General features: G+C 49.3%; 1 protein-coding gene across 3 annotated transcripts in view; it reads left to right on the top strand.

Moving 5' to 3' along the window:
• CREBBP (CREB binding protein) overlaps window positions 1-16,261 on the top strand; it is a 2,841,012-nt gene that overhangs the window by 1,942,357 nt on the left and 882,394 nt on the right. For all 3 annotated transcript variants that reach the window (XM_069646824.1, XM_069646825.1, XM_069646823.1), the window contains one exon: window positions 9,774-9,854. In XM_069646824.1, the coding sequence (XP_069502925.1) occupies window positions 9,774-9,854 (81 nt within the window). The remainder of the gene's footprint in view (window positions 1-9,773; window positions 9,855-16,261) is intronic.

Here is a 16,261-nt window from a genome sequence, read left to right as displayed (position 1 = left end):
GCATAGAATACACTATAGTTTTGGTTTATGCTCCCAACGCGGGCCAGGAAAGCTTCTTGAGGGTATTACTGAGGGTGCTGGAAGACACTGCCAAGGGCTTTTATCATACTCATGGGAGACTTTAACCTAGCCTGGGACAAGAGGGCGGATAGGACGGTGAGAGAGGGCGAGCTGTAGCCTGGAGGGCGATTGGAGGGCAGAATGAGGGTTATACGTTTGTCTCGGCAGTCCATGGCACGTAATCAAGGATTGATTATATGTGGACCTCAGCCAGACTAGCGGGCAGAATAAAAGGGGTGGAGGTGGGACCACTGGGAATAGCGGACCACAAGGTTGTCTCAATGACATTGGGCACACCACCACGCAGTCAAGGGATCTGAAATTGGAGGCTACCGGGGGAGTTACTGTGGGATCCCACGACGAGGGAGGAAATTGGGGAAAAGATTAAAATGTTCTTTGAAATTAACAAGAATTTAGAGACGAGTGAGAATACAAGGTGTGACGCCTTCAAGGACACCATAAGGGGGTGGGGGGAGTTCATAGCACAAAAAGCACAGAGGAGTAAACAGATATGGCACTAGAGGAGCAATTAACAAGGGAGGTAGAGGAAGCAAACCAGCAGGCGGCAAACTCACCAAATAGGATGAGGCTAAGGGCCTACCGAAGTGCGTTGACCCACCATCAGGAGTTGTCCAGATACTGAGAACCAAAAAGGCGGAAAACGCTCTGCTCTTCATGAGACAGAAATACTACGCCAAAGCCAACAAATCTGATAACCTCTTAGCCAGACTATTGAGAGTGGGCCAAGCCCAGAACACGATACTAGCAGTAAAAGACGAGCAGGGGCGTAGATTCACAAAAACAGAGGAAATTCAAGATCTATTGGCGAGATTTTATAGCACCCTATATTCCACCCAGAACCCACAAACACGGAAGCAGGAAGCTTTTCTATATAGAGTACAACTTCCCCGGGTTTCCAGCCAGGACCGAGAGCTCCTTAATTGGGAAATATCAATAGAAGAATTGAGGAACACGATAGTGAAGCTCTCCCCGAATAAGGCCCCGGGCCCAGACGGCTTCACTGCCCTTTTTTACAAAACCTACTTGAGTGTACTGTGCCCCCACGTGGCACAACTCTTCAATACGTTTAAAGCCACAGGCTCATTCACGGCGTCAATGGAGGAAGCGAAAGTTGCGCTCATTCCGAAGCCCAACAAAGACCCTGCTGAATGTGCCCTGTATAGGCCCATTGCCATCATTAATATAGATACCAAGATCTATACTAAGATCTTCGCAAAACGATTAGAGACTCTACTCCCGGAGCTGATCCACCCGGATCAAGCAGGGTTCGTACTGGGGAGGCCTAAAGACAACATTAGGATGGTGGCTCACCTGGTGGAAAAGGGGCTGAAAACTGCCACTCCAGCGGTCCTATTGGGGCTTGACGCAGAGAAGGCGTTCGACCGGGTGGAGTGGCCGTTTCTCTTCAGGGTCATGGAGAAAATAGGGTTGGGGGAAGACTTCCTTAACATTATACAAGCCAACTATAGAAATCCCATAATCCGTCTTGTGGTGAATGGCTCACTGTACGGGCTGGTGAAGCTAGGCAGGGGGACTAAACAGGCTTGCCCGCTTTCGCCCCTCCTATATGCCACCTACCTGGAACCCCCTACTGCAGATTGTAAGGGATGAGGAGGAAATATGGGGGATCCCTTTCGGGGGGGGGGGTACAACATAGTCGCGGCATTCGTCGACGACATGCTGCTGGTGCTCTCGAGCCCCAAAACATCATTTGGGGCTTGTGCGGGGGTCGTGGCTGGATTTGGGGAAGTATCCGGTCTGAAAATTAACATAGGCAAGTCGGAACTAATGAACCTTACAATGTTGAGGAAGAATGCAGAGGCGTTGAGGGCTATATCACCCTACCTGTGGAGCCCGGGAGGGATCAGATACTTGGGGATCAAAATCATGCCGTCCCTGAAGGGTTGGTATGCAGCAAATTACCCGGCCGCCCTGATGGCAATAAAGGAAGACTATGCGAAATGGAGGACCTGGAGGGTGTCTTGGATGGGAAGGATGGCAGCGGTGAAGATGATCACGCTACCATGGCTGCTCTACCTTTTCCAAGCTATCCCACTACTAATTCCCAGAGACTTCTTCAAGGACCTGAACAGGTTGACGAGGGAATTCGTATGGCAATGCAAAAAGGCACGGATAAGCCGTAATTTATTGGCGGCCTCGAGGTGGAGAGGAGGCATGGCTTTTCCTAACTTCCACCTATCCTACATAGCAGCTCAAATGAGGGTGATCGGGGAATGGTTCATTCAAGGCCGGGGAAGGCAATGGACACAGATGGACAGGGCGGTGGCCCAGCATGATCTTGGGGAGGTTCTTTGGCTCCCTCGTAAGGGTAGCACACAACACCTATACAAGAGTGTTATAACGTAAACCCTAGCGGATACTTGGGTTGGGTGGTAAAAGAGAAGGGGATAACGTCTTTCCCATCGCTGTATGCCCCAATATTTGACGACGAGGAGACTAACCGGGAAGGGAGGCCGAGGTTTTGACTCATTGAAGACAGGGGGCTGTAGGAAGATCAGGGATATGTTCATGGAGAGCAGAAATAAATCCTTCCAAGAATGTAAACAAGACTTCAATGTGGGGGAAGCACTGGGCCATGAACAAAGAAGTGCATAGAGTTGCCACGAGACAGCTCACACGATTCGAGATGTTCCTCCTGACAATGGCTTTAGGGGCTTGATATCCAGCCTATACAAATTGCTCGAAGGAGCGGCTCTGGTTAAAAGATGGACATACATGGATTGGTGGGACCAAAGGATAGGGAGGGCAATAACAACTAGGGAGTGGGAAACCGTATGGAGGAAAATACCAAAAATAGGGAAAGCAGTGCAATCACAGGAGGCCTGGTATAAATACCTGTACGGATGGCACTACACCCGGCTCACCTGAATAGGATGTAACCGGAGCTTCACGGGAATGCTGGAGGGGGTGCGGAAAGGAGAGCACCGCAGCACACATCTGGTGGGGCTGCCCCAGGATTCGTCCATTCTGGAGAGTGGTCCTCCATCCCCAGTCACTGGTGTTTTGAGCGGGCACAGACCCCAAACTAGTCCTGGTGGGCCTGATGGGAGAGTGGGAGGAGGAGGGACAAATGGGGAGAGACAGGGCCAGGGTGATCTTAACACTAGTGGCCATGAATATAATAGCGCAGAAGTGGCAGGAGACGCTATACAAATGCAAGATAACATAATGAGTGTTTTTTCTCAGATTTCTTTAGGTGGGTTTAATGATGCTGTATGTCATATGAACAGTGCCCACTGGGCTTGGCTTGTGGCCTTGCCTTGGATTAAAGCCTGTCAAGTGGCACAGCGAGTAGAACGCTCGCTTTGACATCCGTGCAGAGCTTGCTAACGCAGGTTTGAATCCCGGCAGGGTCAAACTCAGCCTTTCATCCTTCCGTGGTCGATAAATGAGCACCACACACCATGGGTAATAATAAGCAGCGCTCTGATACCTGAAGGTTCGTAGCGCTATATAAAAGCGAAATGATTTTTTTTTTGTATTAGATGAATCTGCCAATTTATTAGCCTTTGGCCAGATATGGGGCCTAGGGTATTGTATTTGACCATACCCTGGGCCCCCAAAGCCGCACATGGTAGCCACTGGACATGGCAAGCAGCACATGCTTCAGGCTATTCTACCCACAGGCACCTGGCTATGGTCACTTGTCCTCCAAAGCAACCTAGTGCAGCCACTTTACAACTTTACATGGACTTTGTCATTGGCCATCGCTCAGCTCATCCCCCAGCCCCCAAGTCTTCTGTATTAACCTCTGGGAAATCTTTCTGGCATACCTCTCCCACCGCCAAACCAACCATAGTGTACATTGGGAAAGACTAGTGGACATAGCTAGTGGTCATCTTGCACCAAACCCCCCGGAAGCTGCCCAAAGTGGCCACTGGCTATGGATTAAAGTCGTGGCCATTGACCACTGTGGCTGGGCAGAAGTAGATAAATAGACCAGCAGAAGCACGTGACAGAGCAAAACACTAATTCATTGTAATGTAAAGAACAATCTATAACATGAAAATAATGCATGTAGGCAGGACCGGATACAGATCACGAGTTTTAGATAGCCCTTATTACAAATAGCTACCTAGATGGATACATTAGTCTACAGGTTCAAATACAGATAGGCCAGAAGATAGATTCCTAAATATCTCCTCCTTGTTGTAATCCCTAATTTCCGTTACCCAGGCATCCTTAGCCTCACCAAGTCCCAAATTACCTGCCAAATCCCTTTTCTTATCAGTCCTTCATTACCCCCCTCTTCCCTCCTTTTCATCACTGTTTATCATTAGCCCGCATCCCATTGTTAGGAAAGATTTTCACAGAACTGGTAAATCTTCCTGAACTGGGTCAACCCCAGAACTTGTTGCTTTACTAGTGGTATATTTTTCCTTAACACCTCTGTGAATGGGAACCTTTTCCACACGCACAGAATCTTTTACACTCTTTATGGGTGTAATTTCTTTGACTCTCCATGGTGTCTTTTTAAAGTTATCCTCTTTAACAACTTATTGGCAATAAGTGCCTGTTGTTTCTGGGTTGCCCTAGGGGCTCCCCTTTTAACTTTCTTTTGCTAACCTTGAGAGAACTACAGTTCCCAAGGGTAAAAGGATCTTTGGATTCCTTTTACATTTTATTTTGTGAAGCCAGCACACGCCATCTTATGTGGAGTGCTGGGAGATGTAATGGATCCCCTTTCACATTAAAACTGTAACAATTCTGTTACAGGGACAAGCTTACCTTCAATGGCTAGTGGCAGTGATAACTTGTATTAATTTGGTACCCCTTTACCGCAGGCTGTGTGCACAGCTGCAGTAAAGGCACCTAAGGGTGTTCATTTTACCAAAATGACCCCCGTCTTCTGTTTTCGCCATTTTAGTGTTTGTTGTCCTTTCTTGTTCCTTCCGTTGACATCCAGGGAGGGAAATTCCTTTGTGTGATTTTTATCTTCGGCACGAGTCCCCTGGACTACCCGCCCAGGCTCTATTCTGTCTATGAGGGCAGGAAGCCAGGGAGGAGTCCAGAACTCCACAGCCTTTTGTCTTCCACCTTGCTTGAATGGGGACAAATCCCAATGGGGGACGGCTGTCCTAATTGGACAACCAGACCGCCCCTTCTTGTAAAATGCGGGGAGTGAATGCAGAGGTTGTGCTGTAGTTCCTGTTAAATACTGTGAACCTGGAAGCTGAAGAAAAGTCGACCACTGGAACCGGAACCGAAGAGGATGATGAAGGAAAAGCGGCTGAAACAATTTCCAGTGACCGGAGAGCCTGCTGTGTAACCGCAGACCTGGGGACTCTGTAAACAATGACCCCCGACCCAGAGCCTGGTGTGGCCCACTAGACTCAAGAACACCTGCATTTTGAGCCATCGCACGCGTTGCTGTGACCTTGCGTTGCTGCAATACCCTGGGACCTCGAGCCATTGTGCGGTGCACGGTCTTCTGAATTCCGAATCTCGCTGAAACTTCGTCGGCATCCTGGTGGATCTCCAGAGATACAAATCGAGTCTGAAAAGTCCCCTCAGCAGAGTGCTGGACCTTTGTAACAACGAGAATTGAAACACGATTTTCTGTCATCTTCTGTGCTCCTTGTAAAGGCACCATATCCGCAGAACCGCATACAGCCGTGAGGGAAACCTTGCCTAGAGCCTTCTTCATCGATCCCTGCTGCAAAGTTCCTTCTGAGGTCTTGTTTTCAGTCACCACGACAAGGAATCCACTGACAGGGTATTTGGCTGCAGACCCTGAAGTCCTCCTGCTGCCAAATCTTGTTCAAAGCTGAGGTACTGTGTTGGCTTAGGTATGTACTTAGCTTATGTCTGTCAGGATTTCTGTGTAGCTGTGGGTTGTTTTTTGTAATGGGGAGGCCTCTCATCCAGTGCACCCAGTCCCACTGCTAGAATCCTGCTAGGGCGTTTTCTGCAAAGCTCCTGGACCCTCTTCTAACTCTAGAGTGCTCACCTGTTTGCCCAGTCTTCTTAAGGAACTCTGACTTTTGCAACTAAAGAATCTATCCTGACACTGCCTGTTTGTCACTAGATCCTAGTGACCTCCCTTCTGCCGCTGAGAACACTCATGCTCGAAGAATAAGGGAAAGACTTTTAAGGGATTGGGACTTTTGCCTAGAAAAGAAAATTAAGTGTTTAAAAGTGACTTACTTGTAAAGAGTTGGTTGATAACTGTAACTCAAAGAGTAAACAGTTACAAAAGTTCTTACTTACCTTGGATGTGTAACGCACTATTCTTAAAAGTGTGGTTAACATCTTTTCTCCCTTAGAAATAGTTTTTCCAGTCTAATAGAAAGTAGATGTGAAGGTATATTACTCTCCTGTGATTAAGTTGTGCCTCTTCCCAAAAGTAAAGTGTTGGTTTCGCCAGATTATTCCTGCAGGATAATTGTGTGAGTGTCCTCCAACTGTTGGCATGGCCAGATTAGTCCTTTGAGGATAATTGTATGAGTGTCCCACAACTGGGTCTTGCTTCCCCTGACTTGCTGCTAGCCTGTCAAGAATAAGTCTGCATTAGGTTGTTGCCTACCCAGAATAACTGAGTCATTCAGTAAAGTGTAACATTGGGTTTTACTGTCCCTGTGCTATTTATCCTAGAGTCTGTGGTTCTAACTGTCCCTGATAAGTCATAGTTCAGTTATCCTTGTAGCTGGTAAATAACTAACCTGGACTGCTTGTGAGATATAAAAAGTGTATGGGTTTTACTTACCTCGAGTTAGCTGTGTGCCTTCCCAAAAATAAGTTACAAGAGTTGCTGCTTATCTCCATCTGTGATTCACTGATCTCAAAAGCACCTGTAATTGAATATTACATCCTTGGGTTTTACTCACCTAGTATAACTGTGTGTTATCACAAAAGTAGTTATATGTTTTTACTGTACCTGGAATACGTGTTCCACTATTCACAAAAGTATATTGTCCAGTTGACCGATTGTGATTTGTACTGAGAGTCACTGTACAACTGGTAGGGTCTACTGCCCTTGTATTACTGAATGTAATTATGAAAGTAACCATTGCTTTTTTACTCCCCAAGAATAGGTGTGACCTATACTGAATGTGTATGAAAAGGTTTTGACTTCCCTAGAACTATTGTTAGGTATTTCAAATAAGGTTTATACTTGGGTCTATGTACGTTCAAGTATAGTGTTGTTTTTTTTATAATTGTGATCAAATATAATGTGTTAGTACTTATTTACCCCTAGATTTATCTGTGCCTACCTTTTATTTAAATAAATCCTTTATTTTTACAATACCAAGTGTGTCAGTGTTTCTTTGGACCATTTGTTTTACAATTTCACGTGTACTGATTCTACAGCCCTCTCTCCATCCTAAGATAAGCCTGGCTGCTCTGTCTACGCTACCATCTACTCAGGTGGTACAGCCTTATACTAAGTGTGGCGTCTTGTACTACCTCGGTTGAATGGTTTTACTAAGCCCTTGGATTCAATGTCTGGGCCCTTTTATACTGGCTTAACCCTATGATTGAATTAAAAGGTTTTGTACTGGTTGACACTCTAAAGTTAAAGGTGAAGACTTTTGACTTGAATGAAAAACCATTCAAATGTCCCCTAACTCTGCCAGTTAGCAGTCAGAAACTATATTCCGTCACACAGAGACCATATGTTGTGATTGACTTCATGAACCACAGTTTTCCAGCATGGGGTCTGGCATGGATTCACATGCTCATGAATATTCCCCGTCGTCATGCTGGGAATCCTCTGTAAAAGAAAAAAGTTTCACTTTAGTTTATAAACTGTATTGCTCCTATAAACCAATCACTGAGCTCTGGGTCATACTGCCCCAGTCAAAGACTGCCCTCTCCCGAAGCCCCTCCTCTAGCAGCCATCTTCAGATTTTTACTGCTTGTTCAAGTGTTGGGATTCCCACTTTTGTCGCTGCTACTACGAATCGCACCAGCATGGCAGAGGCAAATCTGGAACCTTCTCAGCATGTCAGCGTCCCCTCCAGTCAAGCTACGAGTGGTCGCGGATCTTCTCTGCAGGGAAGGAGGTGCAATCCTGCACCATGAGCCAGGATCACTGACCCTGAAGGCCTGACTCCTGCAGCATTAGAGTTGGGTGGTTACGAGATGCCTGCGAACTGCAGGGAGGTCTTTGCCAAGGCAAGGGCGTCGTCGACTCTGAAGTGTTACGGACACAAATGGAAGTGATTTGCGACTTGGTTCCGGTCGCAGAAGATTAACCCTCTGAGGGGTCACGGCCCCCCACGTCCTTCCGTACTTGTTTTCGTTCACTAAGTCGGGGCTGGCGCATGCCTCCATCAAGGTGCATCTGACGGCTATCTCCTGCTACGCTAGATCTCCAGGACGGTCTTCGCTTTGGTCGCACTATCTAGTCAAGGAGGTCATCATGGGACTGTTCCGAACGTTCCCACCAGTGAAGGCACCTGCCCCGGCATGGGAACTCAATCTGGTGCTGACTAGGCTCATGGAGGCCCCTTACAGCCTATGCATTAAGCTCCGCTCAAGTTCCTGTCTTGGAAGACAACTTTGCTCTTGGCCATCACCTCTGCCAGGAGAGTATGTGCGATCCAGGCCATGTCCTGCAAGCAGCCTTATTTGACTTTGCACGAGACAAGGGTGGTGCTGCTGATGCTCCCTCCATGTCCGAGGTTCCGTTGGAAATTTCAGCTCAACTGACCCTTGGTGTTGCTTGTGTGTTTTCTGACTCCTTCATCGCCGGGTGAAAGGACTTTGCACTTGCTGGATGTGGCTTGAGCGCTGAAGTTTTATGTGGCCCGCAAAATGAGTTTCCGGAAGTCTTTTCAGCTTTTTGTGAACTTTGGTCCTGTGAACCATGAGAAGGCCTTGTTCAGGGCTACCATCTCCAGGTGGCTCTCCGGCTGCATCACTCATTGTCACTGGTTGGCAAGCCGACCGCTGCCTGGCCGTCTGAGAGCCCATTCTACAAGAGCGATCGCTGCGACAATGGCGTTCCTGTCTGGTGTGCCTCTGCTAGACACCTGCAGGGCTGCTACGTGGAGGTCTACACACACCTTCACGAAATTCTACTGCGTCAACAGGGAATCGGTGAGGAGTCCAGAGTCGGGCAAGCAGTGCTACGCCATCTGTTTGCTTGAAGGTGAGCCTGGTGAGAAGGTAACAGTAATTGCTTCTGTTGAACCTTGCCACGTCCTGTGCTTGTGTATGATGTACTGCTATGTATTCTTTAATCATGAGCATGTGAATCCATGCCAGACCCCGTGCTGGAGAAGGAACAAGTTACTTACCTGTAACTGTTGTTCTCCATCATGTTCTGGCATGGATTCACATGCAAACCCTCCCTCCTGCCCCTCTGTGGCTCTTCTTGGTCATACTACTGCTTTACGTGCTACCAAATTTGAAGATGGCTGCCAGAGGAGGGGCTTAGGGAGAGGGCAGTCATTGGCTGGGGGCAGTATGACCCAGAGCTCAGTGATTGGTCTATAGGAGAAAGACAGTTTATAAACAAAAGGTAAACTGTTTTTTCTTTTACCGAGGATTGCCAGCCTGACGGAATATTCATGAGTATGTGAATCCATGCCAGACACATGCTGAAGGACAACAGTTACAGGTAAGTAACTTGTTCCTTACATTTAAGTTTCTCTCATGTGCCTTTTTTATTCTTATTGCCATTTGCTCAAGTGATCACTTATCTAGCATTTCTTTGTTAACAGGTATCATTTCTGTGAGAAGTGCTTCACTGAAATCCAGGGGGAGAGTGTTACCCTTGGGGATGACCCATCCCAACCTCAAGCGTAAGTAGTCTTGTAAAGAATGCACCCTTTTGTACTTTTCTGATTTTGCTCGTTTTCCTGCCTACGTTGTCTTGGTCCTGCAAGCTTTCGTTCCAAGAGTGGAATGCTAAGATTTGATTTTCTTTGCTGCCACCAGAAACAGTTGTAAACTTAAAAATCCTTTTAGAAACCACAGAGAAATTGCTTTGCGGACTTGATCTTTATATTGGTTGCAGTTTGAATCTGTGGGCATAATGCTCAACTTCAAGGCATTCAGAGAAGTGTATTTTCCATTGCACAGGGAAGGACTTTTGATACCTTTTCCTTTGATACCTTTTCCTTTAAGATGTGTTTTATGGCTGAACATTTGCCTCATTTCTTTTTCTATATCCCTTTACCCTGTATGTTTTTTGTGTCCTTTTTGATTTGTTGGAAATACATCCTAATTAGTCTGTCTCTTTCTTGGTCTTGTGCAGCCAAAATGCCTGCCTGTGAGCAGCAATTTAGACAAATCTAGATGTATATTGTCTGCATTTCCAGCAAGAACCTTCTTGGTCAATTTAAGAAAGTAAACGCCAGGATTTTTAATGAACATAAAGTGGAAGTGCTGGCTAGACTACAGTAGATGGATTCCCATGGTTGCTCTGGCTGCTGCTTCCTGCAGACTCAGATCTGTGATCGGGTTATCTGGTTAAAACGTATCTACTTCCCTCTGGCAAAACCAGTGTCTACCATGTGCATATAAAGGCCAGTTATGGTTGGTGGTAATGATGACAATAGAAATTATGCAAAGAATAATCCCACTCCTGTGGTTTTCAGTTTCACCTATGACCTAGGCTGACTTTGATTGCCTCCCCAAATCCTCCTTTTATATGATCTGGCTACATGCAAAAACCTGCTTCAGAATTTTATATTTTCCTGCAAACCAATGAAAAAAGTTACACTAATGACACTTTGGAGGCTCTTACACCAACTAGAATTGCAGTTCATTTGTTTTCTGTTTTTATGGCTAAGCCATGATGGTGATCCCAGCTTCCACAATGCCTTACCCTTCCGTACTCGTACGTCCCGTCCCCTTTCCTCCATCCTTGTGGGCATCCCCCAACATGGGGACGGTACCAGAACCTTTGGCAGCGAACAATTGAGCTTCCCCATTAAATTTAGTATAGCGCACAGAGCTCGGCCTCTGGTGTGGGAACACTACTGCACCTCACCTCAGTCCCTTTTTCTGCATGGAGGGTGTTGGACAAGGCAGCCAGCACAGAGACTTTAGCTTTCTGCTTGCTCCCAGTTTTGTTTTTTCAATCTTATTCAACTTCCCTTTGGTGCCTCGCCTTGTCTAGAGCATGTCGGCCGCAGGACAATTCACGAGATGTGCCTCATGCGACCGATCGTTCCTGGCCTCAGACCCCTGGGCACTCTGTCTAGAGTGTTTGGTTCCTGACCACCGCTGGGACGCACGTAAGGCTTGCAGCACTCTCGGTCACAGGGCATTGACGAATTGGTTGTCGCGGTGGAGGGAGATCTTCCATACCTCCTTCCCACCTTAAGGACTTTGTCTCCAGGACCTCTCGTCAAGACAAGGTAGGCCCTATGTTCAGCACGACTCCACAGCACGGCAACTCCTTCCCTGGGGTTCCCACGGATCAGGGTTCGTCGAATCAGGTTCTGGCAGACCCACGGCCTCTAAGGCTACCAGCTTCCATGTTGAGGGGCCCTACCAGGCTGTCCTCGCAAGGGCAATCAAGTTCATCCTCTTCTACTCCAGGGGGTTGAGGAATCGCAGAGTGCCACCTCCAAGAGTCTGTCCTGGGCCCCAATCCAACATGGCTATTGGCACAGGTGCCGAGGGCATCCCGCCTAGCAGAGCTTGCTTCAAGGTCGCGAGTAAGGGCGTTAGACTACCAGGTGAGGGCTCAACGCCTACCTGAGAGATCTCTGAGGTTGACGCCTCTGCTTTGGGTGCAAGACTCGAGCTGTAGCCTCCTGTGTCTGTGGCCTCTCTTGGCTCTCGACCATAGCACCCTCCCGTCTAGAGCGTGGCACACGGCTTCAAAAAGGTGGCGAGGAACGTGGCAGAGCCTGTCAGGCCGGTGGCCACCTTCGATCTGGCCCAGGGTCCGTCAGTACTTTCACCCATCGAATGGGCTTTGCAAGATGATTCCAGCCCCCTCCCCTCTAGAAGCGGCAATGGATACTACGGTGCAGGCTTCTGGCCTCCTCTGGGATACATCTTCCCATCACAGCCTTACGGTTACATGCACCAGGCGCCTCAGCGCTTTGACCAGGAGTGGAGGGCCCAGCGCCTCAGAGGGCTGGATCCCTAGGGATGCCTGTTTGAGTGCTGGTGTCTCAACCCCTGCACCCCCGGTCCAGGTCCTGCCAGTTGATCTGACTCCTGTACCACCAATGCCTCCCCCTCCACAGCCGTTGGACTGGTCTGCAGCTCCGGACCTAGGGGGAACCACGCTAGCGCCTATGTCCCAGGGCCCGGATTCCCCTCGGTCTGTGAAAAAAAGACCAGGGCCAATGCCCAGATGAACAAGAAGTTGGACAGCAGGTTTAAACTGAGAGCCAATCCTCCTTGCCTCCCACCCACAGCCGCATTCCTCAGTAGTGCTGCGGCCTCGTTGTTTTTGAAACCATAGTCGTCTTCTTCCACGGGAGCCACCTCTAGTTGACTCTCCCTTGAGTCTTTGGGAAAGCACTGTTATTACATCTCAGGACTGCATCTGTGACAGACCAACGCAGACACCCTCTTGGCTGGGCCAAGCAGAAGCTGTGGCGGGACCTCAGGGAATTTCTGCCTGAACCTTCGGACAAGCAAGCATCCTTCATGGCCAGGCTAGCAGATGCCAAGGCCATTGCACAGCACTTATAGTGTTCATTCTCTGACATTGACACAGCCAGCACAGGGATGTGCCTTGAGGTCAAGATGAGGACGGCATGGAAACACCCCACTATGTTTTCATCTGACATGCAGGGAACGGTTCCTGGATCTGCCCTTTGAGGGCGTGGACCTTTTTCATTCGTCAACCGATGACGAGCTGACAAAGATGAAAACCTCCACTCAAACCGCCAAGTCCTTGGCCATCCTAACAAAACCACGTCAGAAATTGTATCCTCAGTACCAGGGTAGGACACTGAGTTCAAGCCCTGCACCTTCCCCAGCTTTAAGGGGTTCCGGGACCGAGGTATGCTTAGGCCTGACAGGTTGCCCAGCGACAATAGGAGGAAGCAGCAGAAGACGTTGCATGGGTTTTTCGGCTCCCCCTCCTCTACCCCCGCCTCTGACGCCAGGAAGCAGTGACATCATGGAACACAGCTCGCCTGTGGGGGTCCGTTTGGCTCTGTTCCAGGACACGTGGAAGCGTCTTTTCAGCAACCTGTGGATCTTCTCTGTAGTCTCCACAGGCTTCAGTCTTCCTATTCCTTTGCCTCTACATCCTCTCCTCCTCTTCGTCAGATCGGGTCCCCAGCTCTTTTACGAGAGGGCCTTTCCCTTTTGGAGATGCAGGCGATAGAACCGGTTCCTCTCGTAGACAGGGGCTACGTGTACTAATTCAGGTTGTTTGCAATACACAAGAACAACCAAGCTGGCCTGAGGCTTGTCCTGGACCTGTCATTTCTAAATCGGTCTTTACCGCTGGAACACTTCAAGAGGATTACTCCTGCACACATAGCCAAGTCTCTGTGTGCAGGGAACTGCATGTCTTCCCTGGTCCTCAAGGATGCGTACCTGCATGATCCCATCTACCAACCGTCTCAGAAGTTTCTGTGGTTCACGATTGTCATACCACTTTCAGTACAAGGTGCTGCCCTTTGGCCTGAACTCTGCTCCTCGTGTCTTCACGAAGTTGATGAACGCAGTGGCAGGTCTTCTTCGCTTGGAGGGCCATCATCTGTACCCTTATTTGGACCGGCTGGTGAGGGAAGGGTCGCCCGAAGGGATGGTACACTCCTGATAGTTATTGGAAGATCTCCATCAGCTTCGGTTCTCCCTCAACTAGAGGAAGTCACAATTGTGCCCTTGTCAGGAACTGGTCTTTCTAGGGGTGCGCTGGATCCCTACCGTTCAGCTGGTGTTTCCTATGCCTGAGATGCTTCTGTCACTACACAAGGTGGTGGGGCAATTTCTGGCCAACACAACCTCCTCAGTATGGTGGTTCCAGTTCATTCTTGGCCTGATTGCCTCCTGCGTGCTTACTGAACAGCACGCTTGCCTCAAGATGAGGCTCCTCCAGGTACACCTGGCGGCCAATTGGGATCAGGAGACCAGGTCTCAGTCGGACAGGATCCCAATACCACCGCTCCTACTGCCCGATGTACGCTGGTGGCTGATGGATGGCAATGTTTCAGTGGGAGCTGCCTTCACCACCCGGAGCCTACCCTGGTGTTGACGACAGACTCCCCTCTTTTGGGCTGTTGGGCTACGCTAGAGGGCGACGCGATTCATGAAGTATGGTCCAGTACGGAAGCCCTCCGCATATCAATTTGCTCGAGCTCAGGGCAGTGGGCCTGGCCCTCCAGGTGTTTTTGCCCCTCATCAGGGACATGTTGGTTCTGTTCAGGGCGGACAATTCTAATACAATGTTTTACCTGAACATGCAGGGTGGTATCTCCCTCGCCGCCCCCCTCCTCTCCATGGAGGCAATATTGATCTAGGAATGGGCCTTGATGGAGGGAGTTTGGATTTCAGCAGTCCGCCTCCCGGCAGACAGCAATGCAGAAGCGGACCAGCTGAGCCGCCTGGGGTTCAACACCTACAAGTGGGATATGCACACCGGCTCCTTGTTGCCCCTGTTCCAGCGCTGGGGGTTCGCAGATCTGGATTTGTTTGCATCCCCTCTGAATTCCAAGTGCCCCCAGTTTGTTTCAAGTGCAGGACGGGGTCACTGGGAGATGCCTTCCAGATCTGTTGGCACGGCTGTAGGTGTTGTGTTCCCGCCCACCTCTCTGCTCCAAGGTTCCCTCCGCAAGTTTCGGTCTTTGGTGGGTTGCAGCCTCATCCTGATTGCCCCACAATGGCCTTCGAGATCCTGATTTTCGGACCGTGCAGTTGTGCTCCTAGGGTCCCGTCCACCTGTTCTCTAGCAAGGGGATTCCTGACGCAGCAGGGTGGGGCGGTGGCACATCCGGACCCAGCCAAGCTAGTGCTGATGGCCTGGTTCCTGACCAGCTAAGGCTTTAGCATGCTCTATTGTCGGATGACAATTGGAACATCATTCAGCATGCCAGGAGGTCCTGGACTCAGTCCCAGTATAAGAGCAAATGGACTAGGTTCTGCCATTGGGCTTGTGACAAGAGTCTGGATCCTGTCACCTGTCCTCTGGATGTCGTACTGGCTTTTTCAGCACACCTGGCTTGTTCTGGAGTTCAGGTGGATCTGTGCCGCACTTATCTGGCGGCCATTGGGGCTTACAAGAATTCCCCTGAGCATATATTTTCTGCGGCCAACCCGGTGGTTAAGGCCCACCTTAAGGGGTTGTCTAGGCCTTTTTCACTAGTGCATAGGCTGCACCCGGTCTGGGACCTCAATGGGGTTCTTGCAGCTTTACAGTGCAAGCTTTCCCAGCCGATGGCCTCTGTGGACATCCGCCTGGTGACATTGAAGACAGTTTCACTGGTGGCTCACAAGTAGGCGTTGTCCTCATGCAAGCCCTTCACCACATTTCTCAACGACACGGTCATCTTGCGCACCCACCTGAAGTTCTTGCCCAAGGTGGTCTCTCCACTTTATCTGAATCAAGAGTTCTGCCTGCCGATGTTCTTCCTGAACACGCAGCCCAAGGCGGACAGGGCCCTGCATTCCTTGGACCTCACTAGGATCCTCAAGTTGTATCTCTCTCAGAAGAAATCCTTCAGGAAGTCTGAGGCATTGTTTGCAGCTTTTGGGGGCTCCTCCCTGGCTCTCAGGATTCCAAGGCTTCCATCGCCCGTTTGGTGGTTCAGGCCCTTTTGGAGGCGTACACGACAATGGGCAAAAACCTGTTCCTAAGGGGATTCATGCCCATGCTGTCGGAGCCAAGGCCACGGCCATCATGTTTCAGAGACATGCTTCTTGTGATGTCATCAGCACATCGGTTACTTTGCCCACTCCGTCGGCCTGCTGGAAGCACTACTCACTGGACACCAGCTCCAGGCACGATGCAGAGTTTGGTCAGGTGGTTCTGAAGAAAGATTTTGCTTTGTACTAGATATGAGGATGGTTATCACAGCTCCACCCTCTGTTCGTTCGGTGGAGTCATCCACAAGGACGGAAGAAAGGGGATGGGACTATGAGTAATTAAAGTTACGCACCGTAGTGACTGGAATAGGCCATAGTCCCCTTTCCTCCATATGTTCCACGCACCTTCCCCCGCTAGTATGCCAAGGGCTAATATGTACTAAGAGTTGCCAGGTATTTAAGCGTCTGATGTGTTCAAGGC

This window comes from Ambystoma mexicanum, chromosome 2q (genome assembly GCF_040938575.1).
Source record: "Ambystoma mexicanum isolate Mex_15411 chromosome 2q, UKY_AmexF1_1, whole genome shotgun sequence".
In the NCBI taxonomy this organism is placed as follows: domain Eukaryota; kingdom Metazoa; phylum Chordata; class Amphibia; order Caudata; family Ambystomatidae; genus Ambystoma; species Ambystoma mexicanum.
Note: the sequence above shows the minus strand (reverse complement) of the source record. Positions and strands in the feature narration are given on the sequence as shown.